Source organism: Balaenoptera ricei, chromosome 11 (genome assembly GCF_028023285.1).
Source record: "Balaenoptera ricei isolate mBalRic1 chromosome 11, mBalRic1.hap2, whole genome shotgun sequence".
Taxonomy (NCBI): Eukaryota; Metazoa; Chordata; class Mammalia; order Artiodactyla; family Balaenopteridae; genus Balaenoptera; species Balaenoptera ricei.
The window spans coordinates 31,736,438-31,760,793 of NC_082649.1; the positions used below are offsets into that span (position 1 = coordinate 31,736,438).

Consider the following 24,356-nt stretch of genomic DNA (forward strand, 5'->3'; position numbering starts at 1 on the left):
TAAAATATGACACAAGTGAACTTACCTACAAAACAGACACACAGACATAGAGAACAGACTTGTGGTTGCCAAGGGTGGGCAGCGGGGGAGGGAGGGATGGACTGCAAGTTTGGGATGAGCAGATGCAAACTATTATATATAGAATGGATAAACAACAATGTCCTACTGTATATCACAAGGAACTATATTCAGTATCCTATGATAAATCATTATGGGAAAGAAAAAAAAATACATTAGAGTTTCTTATACTTCAACTACCTTAATACAAAATTAGGCTTAAGGGCTTCCCTGGTGGTACAGTGGTTAAGAGTCTGCCTGCCAATGCAGGGGACACGGGTTCGAGCGCTGGTTGGGGAAGATCCCACATGTCACGGAGCAACTAAGCCCGTGCGCCACAACTACTGAGCCTGAGCTCTAGAGCCCGGGAGCCACAACTACTGAAGCCCATGTGCCACAACTACTGAAGTCCATGTGCCACAACTACTGAAGCCCGTGTGCCTAGAGCTCCACAACAAGAGAAGCCACCACAATGAGAAGCCCGCGCACCGCAAGGAAGAGTAGCCCCCGCACACTGCAACTACAGAAAGCCCACGCGCAGCAACAAAGACCCAACACAGCCAAAAATAAATAAATAAATAAATTTTAAAAAAACAAAACAAAACAAAATTAGGCTTAAGAAGGGCTTCTCCTGCACTTGAACAGTTTTACAGGTTAGTCCCAAATAAATTATTCATAATAACGTCACCCATGATTCAATCTCAAAGAAGGCTTGAATTTCACAGTATGGGGAAAACTAACCTTTACCTCCAAAAATAACGTTTGCCATCATTAATCTGCAACAACTTTGACTGACAGCAATGCATCTTCACCATCTATATCTCAAAAATGCACTTCTATATATTATACATCGAGCACATTTTTAATAACTGAATAATATCCAATCAATGTACCAAAGCTGTGATCAAAACATAACCCCTTCAAAGTACAAAATTAGTAGATTATTTTTATAAGGTTATAATCCTAAATTTGGCATAAAACCAAATAAATGAAAGACAATATCACATTTGGTAACAAAAAAAAAGTTGTAATTTTTGAGGAGCAAAAAGACACCATAAAATTAAGAGAAATGACAGTTTTCCTATTAAATATGTATCCTGAGCACAAGTGGGCTGCCTCCTCAGATGAGTCTAAAATTAGGTGAAAAGAATTTAAAATGTATAAACTCACAAGAGAACTGGAGAGGGACAGTTAGCAGAAGGTTTCAACAAAACTCTAGAGCTGATGCAGAAGGGCAGAGAAAGCCCCAGCTTAGAGGGTCCAAGGAGAGACGGCTGAGAAGGGAGGAGATGTGGGATGCAGAATCCCATTAGCATAACGCCTTCTCTAGGTGTACATTCTACGTCCCACAATGTTATCACTTCATCATGACCTGCAAATGCTTGTTTCCAACATACAACACTTAAAATTGTGAGGTCAAAGCCTTAGGGATAATTATTAAATCTGTGTTAATTTCCTTGTGTCTATCTGTTCCTCCCCCACCCCCCTCCAAACTGATTCCATCAAGTGACTTCTATAAGCAATCAAAACTAAGTAGTTTCAGGATAATATATACCCAAATGATACTCTGTAATTCATAATAACGTAACTGAGAGCACCCTGTAACAAGGGAGACAGTGTGACAATTTTTTTCCTGAAATACTCAATGTGGCGGTGGGGGGGGAGATAAGCACAAATGGTCCCATGGGAAAATACTGTCAAATACAAAATAATGATAAGAAAGCTGTTCACAGGATTTTTTTTAAATACTCAGGAACAACATAATCACCAAAAGACATATATAGCTTTCCAAGATAACAACTTTGAAACATGCACTTCAATGCATTACGTCTGATTTTAAAACAAACATGTCAATCTCAATGCCTTTTTTTTTAGAATATGTAAGAACACCAAGAAACACAGTGTTCCCCAAAATATAAAGTACACTTCTACTAGAAAAGTAGTACTTCATACCTATCCATCTCCAGCTTACTTTACTGAAGTCAAAGTCAAATAAGTCTAGGGCAGAGGGGATGGCAGGGAAGGGACACGTTGCATGTGCGCCTTAAGAACATGAGATGGATATAAAATTAATTTACATAAAGCTCTTTTAAAACAATTCCTATCTTCAGCATTTTATAAAAGTTAATAAGCTTTTATTCCTCTGCAAAGCACTTGAAGACTAAATCCATGAATAAATAATGTCCTTTATAAAAGAGCCATTTTCCTCTAACAGATAACAAATCAAAGTGCGTTCCACAGCAATGATCTGTCTTCTAAGAGTCAGGAAATACTGGGCCAAGTCAGCAGCACAGTGGAGTGGACAAGTGAGTCACTCCTTCTACACAGCACGGCCACCCAGCTGTTTTGAGTTGATGTAGGTTATTTAACCTCTGCATTTCCTTTTCTCCATCAGTAAAATGGCAGTCATTGCTAAAAGTTACTATGAACCCTAAGATAATGTACAGAAAAGCCCTTAGCCACCCAGTAAGTGACATAAAGTTAAGCAGTCAACAAATGTTAGCTCTGATTACAATTATTATAGGTACTACGAGTTTAATCATTTTGCTCTCCTCTCTAACGGACCAAGGGACTATGGATGACACTTTAAAACCCTCTTTTAAATTCTGACTTCAATTTTAAAAATGATGGAGATCCCCTTCCTGGGACTAAAGCAAGGAAAAACAGCTGTTCCTTCTTGTAAGTGAGCAGTTTGCCTCTTGAGGACCACCACACCAAGTAACCGGTACTGGAGCACATTTTTTTAAGCCAATGCTGTTCAACCCCAGCTAACCTTTAGAATTAACCGTACAGCTTTTAAAGTCTACCAGTGCTGTAAACCCAGAGACCCTTATTTCAATGGTCTCAGACGACTGTATTTTTAAAGCCCCCAGATGATTCTAATAGGCAATAAGGATGGAGAATCCTGTTTCAGCCACTGTCATTACAGAAGCTAGGTGTCAGTTGTTTTCTTTTAACTAGACCTACCAAAAAGTCCTCATTCCCAATAAAAAGTGAACTAAATCCATAAGTTAGTTGCATCAAGTTCCTTATACTATAATTCAGCATGTTCCAAGAATACCAACATTAGATATTCTAATCACATGTGGATTCGAATACACGTTCCAAAAACCTTAACAGCACAGAATTTCAAATTAATACATACTTTTTTAAATTAGTCATACAAATTATCATTTTTATTGGTTAAGATAATTCAGTTAGCTATACACTGCACTCCATGGAAATCCAATTTCCAATTTGGTATAACATCATAATACGCTCAGAAAGTGTTTAATTAGTCATCAAGGCACATTTAGTATGACTGGTACCTTGTATCTGGGAGTTACCTCACCTCACACAGTTGAGTCATTTATTATTCCCAAAACACCAAAGATTTAAAAACTGCAAAGTTGCTAATGCCAACAATTTTATTAATGCCAACAATTTTATTTAATTTAGCTCAAGCTTTATTAACATCTTCTGGCTCAAATATTGTGCTAAGATTCCAAGCAAATATGGTAATAAATTATACCAAAAAATTAAAGTACAGAAAAAAATCAAATAGCTATATAAGTTAGTATAAAAATACAAAGAAGAAATGGAATCCAGCTTTTAATATTCAATTTTAGCTTACTTATCTTACATCTGCCATCTGATCGTTAAAACGTAAAGGAAGATATCTGCACACAGTACTTTGTAAAATGCTCAACCTATGACTGCTCGATACATTTTAGGAGGAAAATAAACTAACCTATAACGTCTGGCCTTTTCCTAGCCAATAAATCTCAAGCATGAAACGCACATGCATGTATGGAACAGAACCACCTTAAATCAGCCCCAACTCCCCCGCCCCACATTCATACACAGAAACAACATTAAAGTCCAACAGAGTATAAAAACTTATTGTTTAAAATATGCAGAACTGAGAAGAACCAGACTCAGGTTTAATCAGATTAATATTTCTAAGCCCTTTTAAAAACTACAATTAAGCATCAGCAACTGCCCTGCAGGACAACTTATTTTGAACAAAACAGTATTGGCTTAAGGAGCTTGCACTGCCTCTTACAGCTGATTTACCAAAAGTTCTTCGAAAAAACGATTTTCAAACCACTGCATTTATAGCTGATTTACCAAAAGTTGTCAAAATCATTTTTTTCAGATCCTTAATTGCACATAGAGATATACTTTAAAGTCTTCTTAAAACATCTAACAAAGTTAGTAATGGAATTAGGATTAAATACTTTGTTCACGTGTCACCAGACAAGCCTCCCAAATATGATTATAATGGAAGTTTGTGCTTAAATATGTATCAGCACAAAATGTCTAATAATCTTAAATGAAGTTCACTATAACTATTAGGATTTTAAAGCAGGGCAACACTTGATATAATTAAAGCTGACTACATCCAAAATAAAAGCATAAAGTTCAAGAGGAGATGAATGAGAATATATCTAATACAAATGTGTAGGGGGACCAAGCTGACGAATTTCATGCATCATAATTCTGTTTTACGATATGATGTCTGGAATTTGTTCCAAACAGTGGGAGAGGGAGAATAACATGAAATAAGAGTGGCTGTCATAGCTGGGTGATAACACGTGAGGACTCATTACACTAGTCGACTTTGGCTTGTATTTGAAAATTCCCATAATAAAAGGTTTTTTAAAATTCAAATTTAGGGCTTCCCTGGTGGCGCAGCGGTTGAGAATCTGCCTGCCAATGCAGGGGACACGGGTTTGAGCCCTGGTCTGGGAAGATCCCACATGCCACGGAGCAACTGGGCCCGTGAGCCGCAATTACTGAGCCTGCGCGTCTGGAGCTTGTGCTCCGCAACAAGAGAGGCCGCGACAGTGCGAGGCCCGCGCACCGCGATGAAGAGTGGCCCCCGCTTGCCGCAACTGGAGAAAGCCCTCGCACAGAAACGAAGACCCAACACAGCCATAAATAAATAAAGTAATTAATTAATTTTTTAAAAAAAATTCAAATTCAATATCTACTCTGAAGGATAACTATTTTGTTAAGACCATACACCACAAACTATGAAACATCAGTACAATGAAACATAATGGAGACATTAAAATTTATAAGTATGTCAACTACTTCAACATACCAAAATGTACATATGAAATGTTAAAATCCACAATTATGTAAAATTCATTTATATTAAACAAAATCTGAGCCTTTAAGTATTACTCAAACCTCTCTCCTAAAATTGACCCATGTCTCATATTTCAGACATTCATCAAAATTCAGAGAACAAAAAACTTACCCAGCCTGTTATTCAAGGTGAATAACTTGATAAATATCAATTTAATCTAATAACACTAAGAATGATATGAATCTAAGAAACATGGGAGAGAACTCCTACTCACTAAAACTTGCCAACTGCCAGGCACACAGTATCTCATTTAATCTTACATTATCTCAAACTCTCACTTCCATGAGACTAAAAAACTATTACACACCCAAATTTTACAGGTAAGAAAATTTGAGACCCAGAGAGGTAAGTAACTTGCTCTAGGCCACAGAGTCACTAAGAGATGAAGCTATGCAGTTGTGTCCCACTTGAAAGTCCAACACATTAGGCTACACCACAGCTAATAAACCAGATGTCCTCCCTGCCTCAGCCCCTGAAATGCAAACATGCCTGAAGAAAGTCAAGCTGTGGGGCTAAATGGCTTAATGTCACCAGACAGTTCACTGAAAAACAAATTATTCTAGACACACATAAACAAGATCTCAATTAACGAATTTGCCCATCGTTCCTTTCCTGATTTAGACATTAACCTGTACATAGGCCACTTATAAGAATTTTGTTTGACACTGGAGAAAAGCATTTCCCCCGCTTATATTTTTTAATTCCTAATTCTTTTATTCTTAACAAGCTATAAAACTACAGGAAAACAAACATCTCAGAAATTTTTATGGGCAAAAAAGGTTATTTGACAACTTTTTAAGAAGTTGGGCAGAATGTAACTAGAATAATTATTTACAGATTTCACCAAAGCTAATCCTTTGCAACAGACTTTAAAAAGAGAGCAAGTGATGTTTTTTTTTAATGATACTTACAATATTATACTATTAAATGATCCCAATTTAGTTTTAAAGGCCTTCCTCCTTTCACCCACACATAAATATGTGTAGATGCTCATATATTCATCTTTTTCTATCATATTTAATCTTATACATACACACACCGCAAGATGTTTAAGGTGATTACATTTGAATGGTAGGCTTTTCTCTTTATTTTTTTTTTATTTAAAATTTTCTACAAAGTACAGGTATTATTTTTAGGAAAAAAAAAAAAAAAGCCTACAAATGTTATTTTTTAAATGCATAGAAGAGAAACTGTCTAAAAAAGACTGGCCAGAGACCAATGGAAAACTGATGGTCCCCAGGAGATGAATCAGTGGAACCATAAGTGTTTCCTCGGGTCATTACAAAAGGGGGCTGTATGGGACTTATAAAAGTGTAATTGTTACTTTCAAACTCACTAAGTTTGTTAAGGTTACTAAGCTTAAGTAATTCCAAAGTAAACACATAATCCTTGGGTCTCCAATACTGTCTTCAGTTAAAGTCTGTTACACTGAGGTTCAGAAACATTAAGAGCATCCCTTACTGAAATTCTTGCTTGGGGACCCAGAATATAACCTTATACCACTAGAAAAACAGGTTTCAGGATACCTAAAATAAATATAGTTAATGGCAGCTCCACTTCCTAGTCCATCATTCCACAATATGATCCTAGAGCAGTAAAGATGTGGTTCAGCCACCAAAATGTTTGCAAACAAGAGACCACGAGTGACTCTCCTTTAATCTCTATACTGTTCACTAGCATTAAGTTTTAGCAGTGAACCATCTCTATATTGATGAGATGCAGGTCCAATTTAGTGATTATTGTCAGCATCTATCAGTTAGCAACCATCAGATTGCATCCCTGCAAAGCAAGCTAAGCAATAAGGCAAAACCTTACTAAACACATCTCCAAGAACAGTAATGTACCAATAAAGCAATGCCGAGAGCATTTTACATTTGCGTAAGTTAGGAAATGAAACTCATAAACTGCACGAAACAAATTCAACTCAACGTTGAGGCATAACAAAAGCAACACAGTTTTATCATAGGAGATCTCTGGTCCAGCTCCCAGAGTTCTTGCTAGAAACAACCAAGAAATCTGTTAATGCCTTTAAGGGTCATGGCAGAGAGCAGAACTTAAGAATGAGAGCATTCCAGAGTACTGGGGACTTGTCTCCTGCCACCGCATGCCACCCCACACACACCCACAAGGGAACATAAGCGCAAACCTGCTGAGATACAACATATAATCCCTCCACCCCGAACTGCCCACCAACTTAATCCCTACCCTAAGTTTTCACTCTTTAAAGTATTAAGGGAATTTTTTTCCTGTGTAAAAATATCTAACTTTATAATGAAAGTCACTGAGAAAATGAGATCCATTTTGCTGAAATATAACCATTCAGTAAAGTCAGGGGTCCCCAAAAAGAGTTCTACAAATACACTGAGAAGGATTTTAAATGTGTTATCTGTGTTCTTTAAGTTACTTTATTTCCAAGAAGTCAATGTTACATAGTATTTCTTGACTAAATTGACTGTGCCAGTAAAATAAAGGGAGAAGTATTACCCCTGGACCTAGTTTCCACCTCTAAGGAAAGCCTTTCCATTTTTACAGCTAACATGACAAAATCTGCTTTTCAGCCAAACTTCCTCAACACAGCAGTTTAGATACTATTTCAAATACTATTAAATTTAATGGCAGGCCTAAATTCAGACTTCTCATTTCACTTTTGCACCTACTGGAAATTATTTCACTCAAAATAATTATGTCTTCAGACGATTTCCTATTTCCACTTAAAGTGGAAACAAATTAGAACACTTCAAATTCTATTTGCACTTCCCAAATACAGTAATGACTCATTTATCTGGCATCGGAAAATGAGGTTCTTCTCCATTTATCTGGAAAACCCTTAACGTGAAGTCCACAAGAGCAAAGAGCTCATCTGCCTCGTTCCCTGCTATATCCCCAGGGCCTAGTACAGGGGCTGGCACAGAGTAGATGCTCAGTAACATTCACTAAATGTGTGATTAAATAAAGTACTAAAGCTTTTTACTTTTAACCACTTGATGAAAATTTTTCTAGTTATAGCCATCCCTCTTTTTCTGTTTTTTTAAAAACATAACACTGAACAGAAGTTAAGCTTTTCTTATTAACTGCGGTATCACTATAAAGAGCAATCACTCTACCCCCCTACCATATACCCATAATACCCTAAAAGCTATTCAAATAACAGGGCTTTTTGCTGCCATATTTAAATGGCCTCAACATGCTATGTTTTTATAACTTTTCCTTTTCTGATATTAGGTGTCATTTCTGTTTGCAGCTGCTGCCTTATTTTACACACAAATGTCTGGTAAGGTCCTGAAATTAATTCTACCTCCTAAGCAGAATAAAATACATGGACTTGGTTACAATTCAGAAGTCTTTCCCACTTACTTCTGACCTGCAACTACACTGATTCTATTTATTTAACAGATTCCTTGTACCACCCACAACATTCTACATAAAATCTGAGATGGTTCTACTAGTTTTAAATGAGTATCTTAAGGATTTTCGGTTAAGTTCTAAGTTTCAAATATTAATCAGGAGTAATGGCTCAAAGACTAGCTCCAATATAAACCTCGGGGCATATTTTTTTAATCCATTTAGGAGACACCAACCACGACAAAGCTGGATTTCATCTTGCTTGATACGCTGTGATAGGGCCATAATTTAGATTCACTGTTCCAGAGTTCATGGCAGCGAAACTCAAACACACTGGCAGCCATGGTGTACTGTGCTTGCACAGCAAGGCATATCTCCCTGAACCTAAGAGTGGAAGGATAATTTAAGTACAGCCTTTAGTTTATATAATACAACTGGAGTTCCTTCCCCACAACAAACTTTGAATAATGTTTATAATTTAGCAATCAACTGAAATGATGAAAGAATTACAATTGAAATAAAATATTTATGTATTTCAAACCAGGAGAATTGTGTCTTCAAAAACTAAAATAAGCTAAGACAAACCTAGTTCTGAATTAGGGAATGAATACAAATAAAATGGGGGACTTGTTGATTTGGGTTTTTGAGTCTCTTTTCTTCTTTTTAAAGATTTAATAACTTTCGTTTGAAATAAGCATAGTTTACTAAATTAAAGGATTTGATTACGTGTTCTTTAAAAGTAACTAGTTGGGTAAACATTAAAGCAAGTTATCCAGGAGTCAAGAAAAGAAAAATTCCTTCAGACCGTTTTATGAATATTCTTCCAAAATCACCAATCCTTCAGCAAAAATAGTTCAACGGAAGATTTCAGTTCCTGGTACTGAACTGAACAAAGAGAACCACATGTTTTTAATGGTTGCTTATAAACGACCCAAATAAATCTCTAAAAGAACAGCAGTGGTTCTCTCTGTATTTTTCCCTTCAAAACTCACAAGACCAATTCAACACAGAAATAAAAATTACTGTACTTTATGGCACCACTCACTTTGTGACACATTTATTTGCTGTCATGAAAGTTAGTGCCTCAACAAAGTAAATGAGATTTAGGGAAAAACTTTTTTTTATATTTTAAGCAGCACAAAATGTCCTTACCACTTGAGGAAGAAAGAGTTTACCCACCTCAAATGAGATTTTCAAACTAAGTGAGAGACCTAAGTATTTATGTATAAGTGTTACAGGAAGCTTTCCAAATAGCTTTCCAATCAATTATGATGCTGACCTTAGATCAGAATTACACTGCTAACTACCACTTTTAAGAAATGAAGCCTACATAACAGAAAATATAACTTAAATTTAACCACTGATGTTCTTTTTACTTTCCCTGACTTTGTGAATTAAAACACAGAGCAACAGCACACCCTGCTGGAAGTTAGTAACACAGCTAGAGTAACCAGCAGCACTGGATTGCTAAAATTTCACCCCAGATGAGAATTACTTCAGAAAGTCTGATTTCCCACTAAATGATAAAAGATGTGCACAGGCATTACCATTAGGGTCTATACATGTGACCTTAAAGGTAAAATCAAAAATGTTAATTTTAATAGGATATCGCTTTTTCCAGTTCATTTCCCTAGCCCCACGCAGCCCCAAACACCCCTAAGTGATTTTACTATTTTTTGATTTTAACCCCAAATAAAAATATTTCCAAATCTACTTTCTGCAGAGAAACTGGTAATCACATAAGCGGAATTTGAGGCCACTATGATTGCCTGAAGCACCCCTTTCTCCTTCCCATCCCAAGATATCCTGGCCTCAGAAACATCCCTGAAGACCACCATTAAGAATTCACAAGGCAGCCTAGCGGTCTGTGAACCACAATTTACATACCATTGGCAAAATGCATACACAGATTCTGGAATTCAAAACATGCAGACTATATTAAGAGACCACATGCCATGAAACTCCCATCTAGTACGTTTCAACATTTTCATAGACATGAAAAATCACGGAAGCCATTGTCTGGATAATCCAGCTCAGTGCTCTCTCTGTAACAAACTGACAGGAATCCGAGGATGAGCAGAAAGGTACCAAAGTTCTGTAAGTGTGCCCTTCTGGCTACAGAAAGAAAGCTCCCTGGTACACTGAGATCCCCCCTAGAGAAAACTGCATTGCTCTTCTAGCACTGCTCTACACTCTTCTGAGTGACCAGTGTTCACTTCTTGGCTCTTTGCGCCCACATCTAAAAGGTTCTGATTGACCTGTGGTCAACTTGGAGGGCACTCTTCATCACGAAGGCCAGCAGTTCTGAAAAACCAATGAAGAAGGCCAAGGAAAATCAAACACTTCAGTGTAGTTTTTCCTCAAGAAATTCGAAAACAATTACCTTAGATCTATTTTTCTGAAGTTGTCTCCAGTGGTATTATCTGGTTCATTATTTCAATCAAAGTACATTTAAATTAGAATTTTAAAAGGATACCAACCTCAAGCCTCTTTTCCAGTGACTCAATTCTGTCCTTTTTGCTAGCTAGGTTGGCCCGTGTGTAGCGACTCTGCCCAGGAAGATATAAAACTTGACTGTAGCATTCTTCCCACACCTGGTTATAAGCTTCACTTGAGAGTTCTCCGTGGCTCATACCTTGTTTTACCACTTCCATCTCCTGTACCAGAACATCCTGGGCCTGTTCACAATAATAGTAACAATAAGCTTGAGTACTAGAGATACTTGCCATCAACAAAAAGCTTTAAAAGACTAGTTTTTACTCCTCTGGGCAAAGACAATGAGCTCTGGTTAACTGTTTTTTTTGGAAGGGGGTTATAATACCTAAGCAAAATGAATTAAGAAGCCTAGAAGTCAATGCAGGTTGATCTGAAAAGCCAAGCATCCATTATCATCCCTGATAATGTAAACGTCCTTTGCCTTCACTCATTATAATAGCAGCTACCATTTCTCAGATACCTACTATGTGCCAGGAACTGAATTGAGAAGTTTTACCTACTTTATCTCCCAACAGCACACCACCCTTACAAAGCAGTCAACGTTAACCTCACTTTAAAGTTGATGAAACTAAGGCTTAGCGAGGTTAAACCACTTGTTCAAAAATACAACACTAGTAAGCGGACAAGGCAAGGTCACACCCAAGCCAATGCTTGGGCACCAACGCGTGCGGGTGCTCCTCCCACTCTACCATCCCCCGCTACACTCTGGACTTCCCAGTATGGTGAAGGGGAAGTAGGCGTTTTTTTGACACCTGCCTTTTTTCTCATCTGAAAGAATGTCCCTGCCATTGCCAGAGAATAAGACTGGAGGCACAAATCAAATAATGATGGGTCATAGACCAGCTTCTGTTCACTAGAAAAGATACGGTTTAAGATGACAGAATGAGGATGGAGTTGGACAAGCGTGGGCTCCAATCACAGATTTAGCATTTAAGTAGCTATCTGAACTTGCTGAACTTCTGTGAGCCCATTTCTCATCTGTAGAGTGGAGATAATACCTAACATGTTTGTTATGAGAATTAAGTGATACAGTATACACAAAGAGCCAGCCCAACACCAGACACACAGACTCCATGAACATACCACATGAACTTTTTCCAGCCCTTTGCTTCATGGCTCATGAAAAACTGACAATTACTTTTTGTGCTTTATAGAAAGCTTTCAATCACTCCAGGAACATCAGAAAATAGACACAGGCCAAAATACATAAAGTCAAGATAAATAACCAGCATATGAAAAAATTTAAACAAAAAAATGGAAAATCAAGTCTCTAGAAGATAAGGAATAGATACTTTTAAACAATACCTCTTAGGGGAAATAATGGAAACAAACCAATTTTAACACACTTAATGAAAATCAGGCACTGTATCATCAGAGAAATGGTATTTCACTCTGAAACTGTACACAGTAAAAATTTACAAATTCAGCTCTTATAATAATTAGGAGAGAGTACAGCTAAGTTCTATTTAAACCGTCCCTAAAGAATCTGCTAAGTAAATAGCTGCTTCAAATTCTTTGGAACAAAGGGGACTATAGATAGATAAATAAAATATGGGAGGATATTTAAACTACTGTGTAATCGTTTCAAATAATTCCAAAGCACTACTTACATTATTATCAAAAAATTTATTAGAATTTGTCCCTTATAGAATCTCTATTAGCAACAACGTGATCTTTATTTCAGGTTTCCATATATACAATAAATTTAGGAAAATTTATTTCCTAAATTCCATCTTCCCCTCATATTTTCACTCTAAAAAGAGGAAACTGTTCAAGCATCAAGTTCATTGTCTAATTCTCACCCGGTTCGGTGACTGAATGTGCCTGCCAAAGCGCAGGCACTCAACAGAGGACAGCTTCCATGGCACTTACTAAAAGGCAGCAAGTCAAAATTACTCATGAATCAGGTGCAAACAAACACAAATCTAAACCCTCCTTCCTTTCTCTATTTTCTTTTTAAAAGTCCTATAATACACATGTATCACGTATGCAATAAGAAAAAGAGAAAGTAAGAAAAAGAGACGAGAGAGGGAAAGTGCAGGAGAGAAGGCAGACAAAGGAACCTTACCGGTTTTCTCCCAAGTTAGCCCATTCTAATGGATGGGTCCATCACTGCCCCTCAGGGCGAAAGACTAAAGAAAAAAGACTTTTAAGCTAATGACCACTCTGCTTCCAACCATGAAACTAACTCTATTATCTTATGCCACTGTACAGATTTCTAGTCAAAAATCACAGCTGTTTGCTCTGTCAAAGCAGAAAGAATAAAATGCATATGGAGGAAGAGGCAGGACAGACTTTAGACAAAACATTTCTTTATTTCCTTATCCAAAAGGGTAGGGGGAAATCATGTCAAGGGAATGAATTCAGTGAATATTTCCTTTCTGTGAATAGGTGAAAGATTTAATCTGTAAATATTTTTAATATATTCTTGTTTTTTCATAGTATTCTAAATAAGTGAGGTTTAAGTATTAAAGGCATTCCACCCTATTCAGAGACAGCAGAGTTAAACACAGAAAATAGCAACTGTAGCAACTATCAATCAGGCATACACCCATGAGACAACAACACTCTGCCATCAAAGCCAGTGTTTATCTGATAAAGGCCTGCCACTGAACATGGGAAGGGGTGGGGGGGGGTGGTATGTCCTTTGCATAACACTTAATATGAATATTTATCTCTTAACCATATATTTCAGTTGCTTATGAACATCAATAAGGGAAAATATGTTAATGTTTGTCCATGATACATGGTATCTAACAAATACTTAAATCTTGAGACAGAAATATTCAATGATACCTTTTTCAGCTCTTCTTTGGAAAACTTTTCGTAAGTGTTATGTTCCAGATAGGAAATGTGCTCTGCATTATTGGTACCAAATCCTACAGTTTTTCCTTTTTTATTTCCAGATGGTTCATAAGGGTGATGTAGAAGGTCATAATGAAGCATTGTGATCATTTCTTTTTTGATTAGTTCTTCACTTTTCTGTAAATCTGTCAGAGGTGGTTCTACATTTAAGGGTCTTAGAATAGTTTCATTTACCTAAAATTTTAAAACAAGTACAATTATTAAACATGTCACTGCAACATACTAACGTTATTAGTTCTACTAGCATGAATTAAATACAGGCACACCTTATTTTACTGGGCTTCACTTTACTGTGATTTGCAGGTAGTGTGTTTTTTTACAAACTCAAAGTCTGTGGCAACCCTGCGTTGAGCAAGTCTACTGGCACCATTCTTCCAACAGCATTTGCTCATTTTGTGTCTGTGTCACATTTTGGTAATTCTTGCAATATTTCAAACTTTTTCATTACTATTCTATTTGTTATGGTGAGCTGTGATCTTTAATGTTACTACTGGAAAAAGATTACGACTCAGGCTCAGAAACTTAGATGATAATTAGCGTTTTTTAGCTATCAAGTAGTTTTTAATTAAGTTACGTACTTTTTTTTTTTAGACATACTACTACTACACACTTAAAAGACTACAGTTTAGTGTAAACATAACTTTTACATGCACAAGGAAACCAAACAATTCGTGTGGCTCACTTTATTGCGTGACATTCTCTTTACTACAGTGGCCTGGAACCAAACCTGCAATATCTCCGATGTATGCCTAAAGCAGTTTTACATTTTCAAAAGAAATTATTTTCTTTTTTTCTTCAAAATTCTTATTTGGGGACTTCCCTGGTGGCTCAGTGGTTAAGAATCCGCCTGCCAATGCAGGGGACACGGGTTTGAGCCCTGGTCCAGGAAGATCCCACAGGCCACAGAGCAACTAAGCCCATGCACCACAACTCCTGAGCCTGTGCTCTAGAGCCTGCAAGCCACAACTACTGAAGCCCGTGCACCTAGAGCCCGTGCTCCGCAACAAGAGAAGCCACCACAATGAGAAGCCGGCGCAGCACAACGAAGAGTAACCCCCGCTAGCTGCAGCTAGAAAAAGCCCGCATGCAGCAGCGAAGACCCAATGCAGCCAATCAATCAATCAATCATCAATCAATTTATTTTTAAAATTCGTATTTGTACCAGTGAAGCATTTCAAAGACTGGATCTGCGAACTGCTTTACTATATTCCAGAAAGTAGATGAAATGTCGTTTTATAGACTTTATAATATAAAAAACATCAATCACATAAAAAGAAACTTAAAACTTCCTAAGCCAGAAATTCTAATACTTACTTCTGATGGTCTTGGCAGATCTTTCTGGACAGCTTTGTGCATTCGTTTCATTTCCTTTACACGCTCTGCATCTCGTATGGCCTAAAAAATTATTTTAAAAACCATTTTTGCAGCTAAACAGTATTTGACACATTTCAGTAAAGCTGAAAACACTTTAGTCTATAAGAATGTGTATGTTCAAGAGCTAAAGCTGTAGGAATCTGTGTTAAGTGTGTAGAAAGGCAATATAAGGCCACTAAAATTAATCAGCCTATTCTTTCTCCTGTTACAGTAGAAACTAAGAACTTCCAACGTCTACCAAGAGCATTCTCCAGATTTACATGGCTCCCTCCATCAGATAATCATTCTTTTCTTGTCTAAATCAAATCCTAAATGTAGAGGGGATGCTTCCAATTATCCCTCGTGCAACACAACCTTTCCCTTCCACCTCAAAAGCTACTGATTTTTAATTTAAAAAGCCAGCCAATGAATGTGTTGTTTCCTGATTCTTAAATTATGAATAATGTGGGTTAACACATTAGAACTGCAAACCAGTTCTGAGAGTAAATGTAACTCAAAATAGCTAAGAGAACTAAACACATAAAGTATTATCATCTATTCCCCACCAAAAAGCACATTCATGTGGTTTCCCTCTAAAACGATTTCCATTGATGCCATTCTCAATCCAACCCCGGGAAATTATTCAATTTCTAAAACCATCCTGAAATGGACTGCAGCAAGAATGCCTGAAGTGGGTCACATGATCTCAGTTTTAGTTCAAGTTTCACCAGTTTCCAGCCACAAGACCTGAGGAAGTTATTAACTTAATTCACCTGAGCCTGTTTCCTCATTTCTAAAACGAAGCTGACACTTATCCTACTTACATCACCTGGTTGTTATGCGCAAATGAGAAAGTAATTAACTAGAAGATGTATTAGTAGAAGGTGTTACTAATTTTATTCTGACGCTCGCTACATATCCAAAGCCACATTTTTTATTAGTTTACACTGACGAAAAACCATTTACTCAACCAATCCAAGATGTACTTGTTTTTAAGACTGATAATAACATCTTTTCTTGGCTAGAGTGAAAGCAATGTCTATAAGACTACTTATATGTATTTTAAAGAAGCATGATGAATTTGACAGGATATTTAAATGGCTATCCATAATAATTATACATTTTAAGAATACCTATCAAGATATTCTAAGTATACTATGAACTATGTGAGTGAATACTATTAATGATGGAAGTAATTCTCTTCAGTGTAATTTTTTTAACACTGCAAGAACTTTTCAGTAGAGACCTTGAGACACGTAACAGGCATCACCCACCTGCTTCCGTGCATCCACATCAGCAGCGTCTTCAACGTAAGTGTCATCTATTTCACGGTCTTCCAGTTCCTTCTCGGCATTTTCTGGTAGAACAATTTCAAAGTCATTCTTAGGGGCAGGAAGGCCCAACAACCCTAAACGGAGGTGTTCACGAGATTCTCTTTCCTGTAGAAAAAAATTGGTCCTTCTCAATTCATACACGTTAAAATATGCAACTAATATTGTGGAAGAGTTTCTAAAAAGTAATTAGCCTAATTTTAACTCTAGAAAAAGGACCCCTAACTTCAGATTTGAAACAAGATTTTGTTTAATTTCTATCTCCATTTCTTCCCTACCTTAAGACCAACCATAGGGCTTCCCTGGCGGCGCAGTGGTTGAGAATCTGCCTGCCAATGCAGGGGACACGGGTTCGAGCCCTGGTCTGGGAAGATCCCACATGCCACGGAGCAACTAGGCACGTGAGCCGCAACTACTAAGCCTGCGCGTCTGGAGCCTGTGCTCCGCAACGGGAGAGGCCGCGATGGTGAGAGGCCCACGCACCACGATGAAGAGTGGCCCCCACTTGCCACAACTAGAGAAAGCCCTCGCACAGAAACGAAGACCCAACACAGCCAAAACTAAATAATAAATAAATAATTAAAAAAAAAAAAAAAAAAAGAATACTAAAAGGGAATTGACATGTACCATCTGCTTCACATAAGAGGGATCACTGTAATCTGCCATTCCATCCTCGGGATTAATGTTTAACTTGTCTCGAAGAGGCGTTCTACCCGGGGTGGAGTTAATAACTGGTTTGGGAGTTGTCCCACTCCGGGGAGTCAGCCCTTCAGATCCATGAGAAGGAGTTCTAGAAAGACAGAAATTCCAATTAATGAAAGTGCCAATTTTATTTGGATCGTGCTTTCAAATGTTTTTCACATAAATTATTTTACAAGGAAAACAGAAAAGAAATAAAGATTCCAGAAATTCCATCTCCCTACCTGGTTTTTAGTTAGACCTCTAGGTTAAAATGAAGGTTTGGTTCAGCTACTCAGTATTTACACACAGTATATTTATTCTAATAACTTCAAATAAAGTCATTACATCTGATATTTTCTTACCTTATTAATAACTAGGTCCACCAAACATTTTTCAACCTTTTTTTTTTTATAAATGTATTTATTTTTATTTATTTATTTTTGGTTGCATTGGGTCTTCGTTGCTGTGTGCAAGCTTTCTCTAGTTGCGGTGGCTTCTCTTGTAGAGCACGGGCTCTAGGCACGCAGGCTTCAGTAGTTCTGGCACGTGGGCTCAGTAGTTGTGGCTCGCGGGCTCTAGAGCGCAGGCTCAGTAGTTGTGGCGCACGGGCTTAGTTGCTCCACGGCTTGTGGGATCTTCCTGGACCAGGGATCGAATCCGTGTCCCCTGCACTGGCAGGCGGATCCTTAACCACTGTGCCACCAGGGAAGTCCCACAACCTTTTCTTGACACATCAGGGTGGCTGAGAACACACAGTGGGCAGAGAGGTTGGCCACCACAATCAAGATCCCAAATGACTCCTTTTGAGTTCAGTATCTTCAACTTATCATTTGTCTCCTCCCTGCCTGTAGCTGTTGGCTATCACATCATCATCATCATAGATGTGCATACTTGAAATACTTCCTCCCTCTACATTTTGTTTGGAAACCAAACACCAGGCTTTTAGAATCACATCTAAATATGAATAGCTCTGAGTTACGGCTAAGAAACTCTCTTAGGAATAAAAGCCATAGACTTTGCACCTTACAGTTTAATTGTTCAAAGCTTTTTTTTTTTTTTTTTTGGTTGATTACTTCCTGTATCTTGGCTGTGTTCCAGACAGGTGGTGCTGCCAGAGAGCTGTTCCCAGAGGTGAGGTGAGGTGTTACCATATAAGACATGGTCCCTGCCCACAATGAGCTTACAATCTAGTTGAGAAATGAGACACCCACGGGGAAAGAGGGATTAGGCTCTCCTGCAAGCTTTGCAATTAAATATTATATAAGGTTTTGGGTGCCAATGTTTCTTGATCCTGCTGTCATGTGCAATTGTTAACAGTCTTCATATACTTAACAACCAGTAGGAGGACATATTTTAAAATTAAAAGTAAACCCTAAATATTTCTAACCTTAAAAGCTCAAATTCCATTTTAATACAAATTGCTTCTATAATGTTTGTATCTTAAAAATTCTTCTTTAAAAACAGTAGCTTAAAACAAAAGAAGTATAAACAAATACTGAACTCTGAACTCTAGCTAATGATATACACAACGAGGAAGTGTTCAGGGTGAAAGGGACTAATACCTGCAACTTACTTGGAAATGTATTAAAAATAAGATAGATTGATGGACGGATATGTGATTAAAGCAAACACTGTAAAATATTAACTGGAGAATTGGGTGGTGAGTATATGGATGCTTGCTTCACCATTCTTTCAACCTCTCTGAATGTTAGAAATTTTCACAATAAAATGTTGGGGGAAAAGCAACAGTAATACATACATAAAAAGGCTTAGAATTTTTATAAAATTCGCCAAATCATCATTAACAATGGATTGATCTGCTCTTTTAAATCAGATTAAAAGTATTCAGAAACGAGGTGATAGCACCAGAAACCCTGAAAAAGAAAGGAAGCTCCATTTGGTATTTGACTATTTCCTGGATACTATAATGTTATTTGCTACTATGAGTGAGGAGAAATCAAAAAGCAAGTTAAACACTTATTTCCATTCTCTGCCAGCATTTCTAAAGCAAACATGTTGTCCAAGTCCTCGGATTCAAGTTTTTCTAAAACAGAAAACAGTTATTTATTTACAGTACCTGAATGGGGTAGAAAGAACTGTGTTTGGAGTCTGTACAACCTGCCGCTGTGGAGTCACACCTGAGAAGTCGCTCTCGTGCAAAGGGGTGTTAAGTCCACCTTTTAATGGGGTGTCCACGTTGGTCAGAGCCATGAGGTTTTGGGCTTCCTGATTAACAAGAAGATAAAGAAGCATGTTTTAACAGTTTAGACAGAAGAGCAAATTCCTCTCTTCTGGTCCTACTACACAAATCTTGAAACAGGCCGAATTCTTATACATTTTTCTCAATGAAAACCAAGAGAGAAAATGAATACTGAGCTGTGGCAGAATTCAATACTTCCATTCCTTCTGTCAACCTAACATTAGCATGTCAGAAGTTCTGGAATAGGGTTTCCCTGGTAGTGCAGCGGTTAAGAATCTGCCTGCCAATGCAGGGGACATGGGTTCGAGCCCTGGCCCGGGAAGATCCCACATGCCACGGAGCAACTAAGCCCATGCGCTACAACTACTGAGCCCACGTGCCACAACTACTGGAGTCCGCATGCCTAGAACCCATGCTCCACAACAAGAGAAGCCACCGCAATGAGAAGCCCCGCGCACCGCAGTGAAGAGCAGCCCTCCACTCGCTGCAACTAGAGAAAGCCTGCAAGCAGCAACGAAAACCCAACGCAGCCAATAAATAAATAAATAAATAAATAAATAAGAATTCCCTAATAAATAAGTTATAGGGATGTAATGTATAGCACCGGGAATATAGCCAACATTTTACAGCAACTTTATATGGAATATAATCTATAAAAAGATCAAATCACTATGTTGTACACCTGTAACTTATTCAGTATTGTAAGTCAGCTATACTTCAATAAATAAATAAATATATTTTAAAAGTAAAACAATTTTAAAAGAAATCTCCCTAATAAAACATCCCAGCCAGTTCAGCCCACAGGAAAGTCTGGAGTCAAGGGGTCCTACCCACACCCAAGGAGTGTCTAGTCAGCTTTTAATTGCCCTACCTTTATTCCCTAGATATAGGCAAAGAACAAGATCAAAAGATATTTGAGGAAATATCTAATATGAAAGACAGAGAACAAAACAAATAAATGAAACTTAAAACACTGAGCAGGAAAAAGAAAACTTATAAAAACAAAGCAAAACCATCATTAACAGCCTCAGAGGAATAAAAAGATATTAATTAAATGAGACGTTTAAAAACGGAACACATTTAAAAAAGAGCTCTTAGAAATTAAAAATATGACAGTAGAAATTTTAAAAAAAGATAAAATTCGGAAAATCTCCTAGCAATGAAATTAAAGTCAATTAAGACAGAAAACCAGAGAGTAATAAGTAGCAAAATAAATTAATGAAAGGGAGGAAATGTTTTAATTTTCAAAATAACTTCCCAGAATTGAAGGCCATGAGTCTACAGAATTAAAAGAACCACCAAGTACCTAGCACAGTGGTTAAAAATAGACCCACATCAAGAAACACGCATGTGAAAAAGAGAAGATCATATAAGCTTCCAGAGAAAGAAAAAACCAGCTTTCTTATTAACAACCTGAATGGCACAGGACGTATCAACAGCAACAATGAAAGCCAGAAGACACTGGAGCACTGCCTTCAAAACTGTGAACAAAAACCCTTTCAATCTGGAATTCTATACCCTGTTGTACTATCAATCAGATAAGAGGATAGGACAGTAATTTACAGATATTCAAGGTCTTAAAAATTCCACCTCCCATGAAACCTTCCTCAGAAAGCTACTGACAGATACACTTCACCAACAAGGGAGTCAACCAAAAAAGCCAGAGACATGGGAGCCAAGAAAGAGGAGACCCAAGGGACTTTCTAGGGCGACAGTGAAGGGAAAGCAAGAGAACAAGCTGTAACAAGATCTAAAGAGTAATCAGTCTAGACTAGAACATTCAGAAGTTCTGGGAACGACTTCAAGTCATTGAAAAAGGTAAGAATACCTAAAATGTGACCAGATTACAGGAGATTTACAGTTGGTATAAAGTCCAGAACTGAATGTGTGCTAAGTAATCAGAAAATTTAGCACCTAAATAAAACAAGTATTAATTCAAAGAAAAACAAAATACTGCACAGTAATTATAAGGCATTTTGTGGGTCAAGTGCAGTTTGACCCACAGTTTACGTAGTGAATGAATGCAGTTTACGTAATCATAACATAAACCATAAATATGGAGCTAACCAAAATTATGATTAACTATAATGGAAGATGGGAAAATGGAAAGAGTGTGTATGCACAGTAGAGGCAGAAGGTGTGAGAGAGCCAAATGTTCAAATCCTTGGTGGAAAGGTGCCTAAAACTGAAAATAAAACCAAAATGTAACACGTGTCTTAGCAGTAAGGTGGTAAAAACAAAGAGCTATCACTGGTGCCTGTAGAGAGCAAGCAATGAGGGGCACTGTTTTTCTTACGAAGTCTTGCAGGACTATTTGACTCCTGAATCAGTACCTTAAAATTATATTTGACTATTAGAAAATTGAGATGTAAGAGTGTTAAAAGACTCAGTAGTATTCTGTTAGGTTTGTCTATTCTCTGGCATGCAGACACCCTAAAGAACACACAGAGCTGTACACCCTGTACACCCTGTGCTAAGGAGAGAGAGGGAAATAGTACTGAAGGCAGTCTATGCCAAGCTAAGTACAGAATCACAAGAAAGTTTTAAAAGTTACTGACTACACGTGTTTGATTTTTTTTCCAGGACTGCTAGGCAATGTGAAATTTTTAAATGCTATGCTTTACTGACAGGATTTAGCTTCCCTACTACAGAAATCTCTAGCAGCTATGCACTCAGGACTGTTTCAAACTGCTTACCCTAAAACACACAAAACCAAACCATTTAGTGTTCTCCTTTAAAATACTTCTAAAACAATAAACAAAGTGAAAGGTTCACTCTACCATATGGCAGCCTACCTGCAGAATTCTGTCCTGGGAAGCTGGTGTTCGTGGTGTTCTCAGAGCGATGCTGTTGTTGGTGACATTGTACTCAGACAAGAGAGTACTGGAAGCCGAGTTTGTTATGCCAGATTCCTCAGCAGTTTGACGTGCAATTTCACTTGCTTGGCCTACTTTTACAACTTCCTGGAGTTCTGCATCTGAAATCTAAAGACACAGTTATCACAGTAGCAATATTTTAACCGAGAATAACACAGCTGAAAACTTCCACATTCCAGAAAATGAATTGCTGAAGCTGTGTGATGAGTACACAGGGGCTCGTTGTAGCACTCTCTTTACTTTTTGTGGGTTTGAAAATTTCCATAATAAAGTTTTTAAAAGTCTTCCCTATTTAATGTGGGGGGGGGGGGGGGGATCCCATATGTGACATGGAATCAAGCTGCAAATACTTAAATTCCTTTTCAGTATTTCCATACTGAAATTCTTTCAAACCAAAATATTTATAAATCAAGAACATAAAATAAAAGTGTTTATACAAAACCATTTATCAATTGGGGGGAGGGTGGGTACTAAAAACCTATTAAAATATCACACAGAGTCCACAGAGCCACAATATCCCTAAGAAAATCAAAAGGTGTTATCCTTGTAATTTTACCAAACTAAATATCCTAAGAACTAAAAAAAAATTACAGGCAAAATCTCAGTTTAAGAAATATCACTACTACGAATAACAGCATCTAACAAAATTATTTTATGTTTATGCCCAAGAATTTTGTATTGATGCAGCCAGGGCACTCATTTGCAGAAAGAAGCTGTTCAAGCCTCCTAAATCCATCCCTCTGCTCCATTTAACTGTCCAATTATACAGAGCTGTACTCGTCAAAACAAAACAAGAGCTTATTCAAAATCCCCATGTTTCTGACCAACTATAATTCAAAGGAACAGAGCCTATGATGAGCTAAATGAATTTTCTCTTCTCCACAACTCCCATGTTGATTTTCACAGCTATTGTCTCAAAAAGAGAAGGAGGTGTGACACAACAAAACCTTCCCTAAAAGAAAGTGGCCTAAAGTCCACAAGGCCAAATACCACCTTTATCAGCTACAAAAAAGAGGTCTGGAGCCCTAGCCTACTGAAAAATTGCTAAGAGCTGACAATTACTTACTAAACCATCATATGAGCAGTTCAAGGCCTGATATTTCTTAAAGGTACCAAGCACCCAGCAAAAGCCTGGCACGTAGGCCCGCAAACATTTGCTGGATAAATGGTAAGCATATGAGTTCATACAATGAAAAACCTGCTTTTATCAGATTACCTGAGGGGCAGGTAGTACTAGTTTGCTTCTCTTTTTAGTAAATTCAGAAACACCACTAGTTTGAAGAATTGCTGACGGTAAATCAGATTCTTTTTTCCTTTTCAAATGCTGCTTGTCTTTTTTTCTATCTCGTCCTTCTTTTTCACTGTCATGGATCAAGGTGGAGAACAGATTTTTTAAAGTTACATATAGGCAACAACATTAAACGCCTTATAAATAGTCATATGCTCTGAACGAAATAATCCCATTCCTAATAAAATTATGATGAAAAGACAAAACAATATACATTAAGTTGTTCCCTACACCATTACCTACCCACTATACTCAAGAGGAATGCAGACTTAGAATATCAATAGAATTATTAAGAAAATAAGATATACTAAGTAATTTAAGTAATAAATATTAAAACTATGTAACTATAAAGACTATGATAAGCAAAATGTTACATATAACATGGAAAGAAAAACATAAAACTACTCCTACACTGTGACTATGTTCATGTAAAAATATGTGTGTGCACATAGGAAAATGATGAAGTATACAAAAACGGAAACAATTAAATGACGGGAACAGAATTAAAATGTGAGATGTGAGTTTTAAAGTTTTCCTTTAAAACTATTCTTCAATTGTTTGCTATGATTTTTTTTAATTCATAAATTTTTTTAAAGGATATTTAAGTCCTGACAAATGACACCAGAAAGTTGTTAGGGTCTAAAGCCAGGCTCAAGGCCATCTTTTAAAGGACCAGGAATGCCTTCTCCCCCTCTGCATGTCATCCTCTACTTCCATCTAGTCTACTCCT

The 24,356-nt window shown here is 37.4% G+C and overlaps 1 protein-coding gene across 1 annotated transcript in view; it reads right to left on the reverse strand.

Annotated features, from left to right (window-relative positions):
- CDC5L (cell division cycle 5 like) overlaps window positions 1-24,356 on the reverse strand; it is a 45,117-nt gene that overhangs the window by 6,128 nt on the left and 14,633 nt on the right. Inside the window, exons 7-14 of the mRNA XM_059938584.1 lie at window positions 23,555-23,699; window positions 22,258-22,446; window positions 19,340-19,488; window positions 17,209-17,371; window positions 16,525-16,689; window positions 15,212-15,292; window positions 13,829-14,071; window positions 11,017-11,214 (exon numbers count right to left, since the gene is read on the reverse strand). Coding sequence (XP_059794567.1) covers window positions 11,017-11,214; window positions 13,829-14,071; window positions 15,212-15,292; window positions 16,525-16,689; window positions 17,209-17,371; window positions 19,340-19,488; window positions 22,258-22,446; window positions 23,555-23,699 — 1,333 coding nt within the window. The remainder of the gene's footprint in view (window positions 1-11,016; window positions 11,215-13,828; window positions 14,072-15,211; window positions 15,293-16,524; window positions 16,690-17,208; window positions 17,372-19,339; window positions 19,489-22,257; window positions 22,447-23,554; window positions 23,700-24,356) is intronic.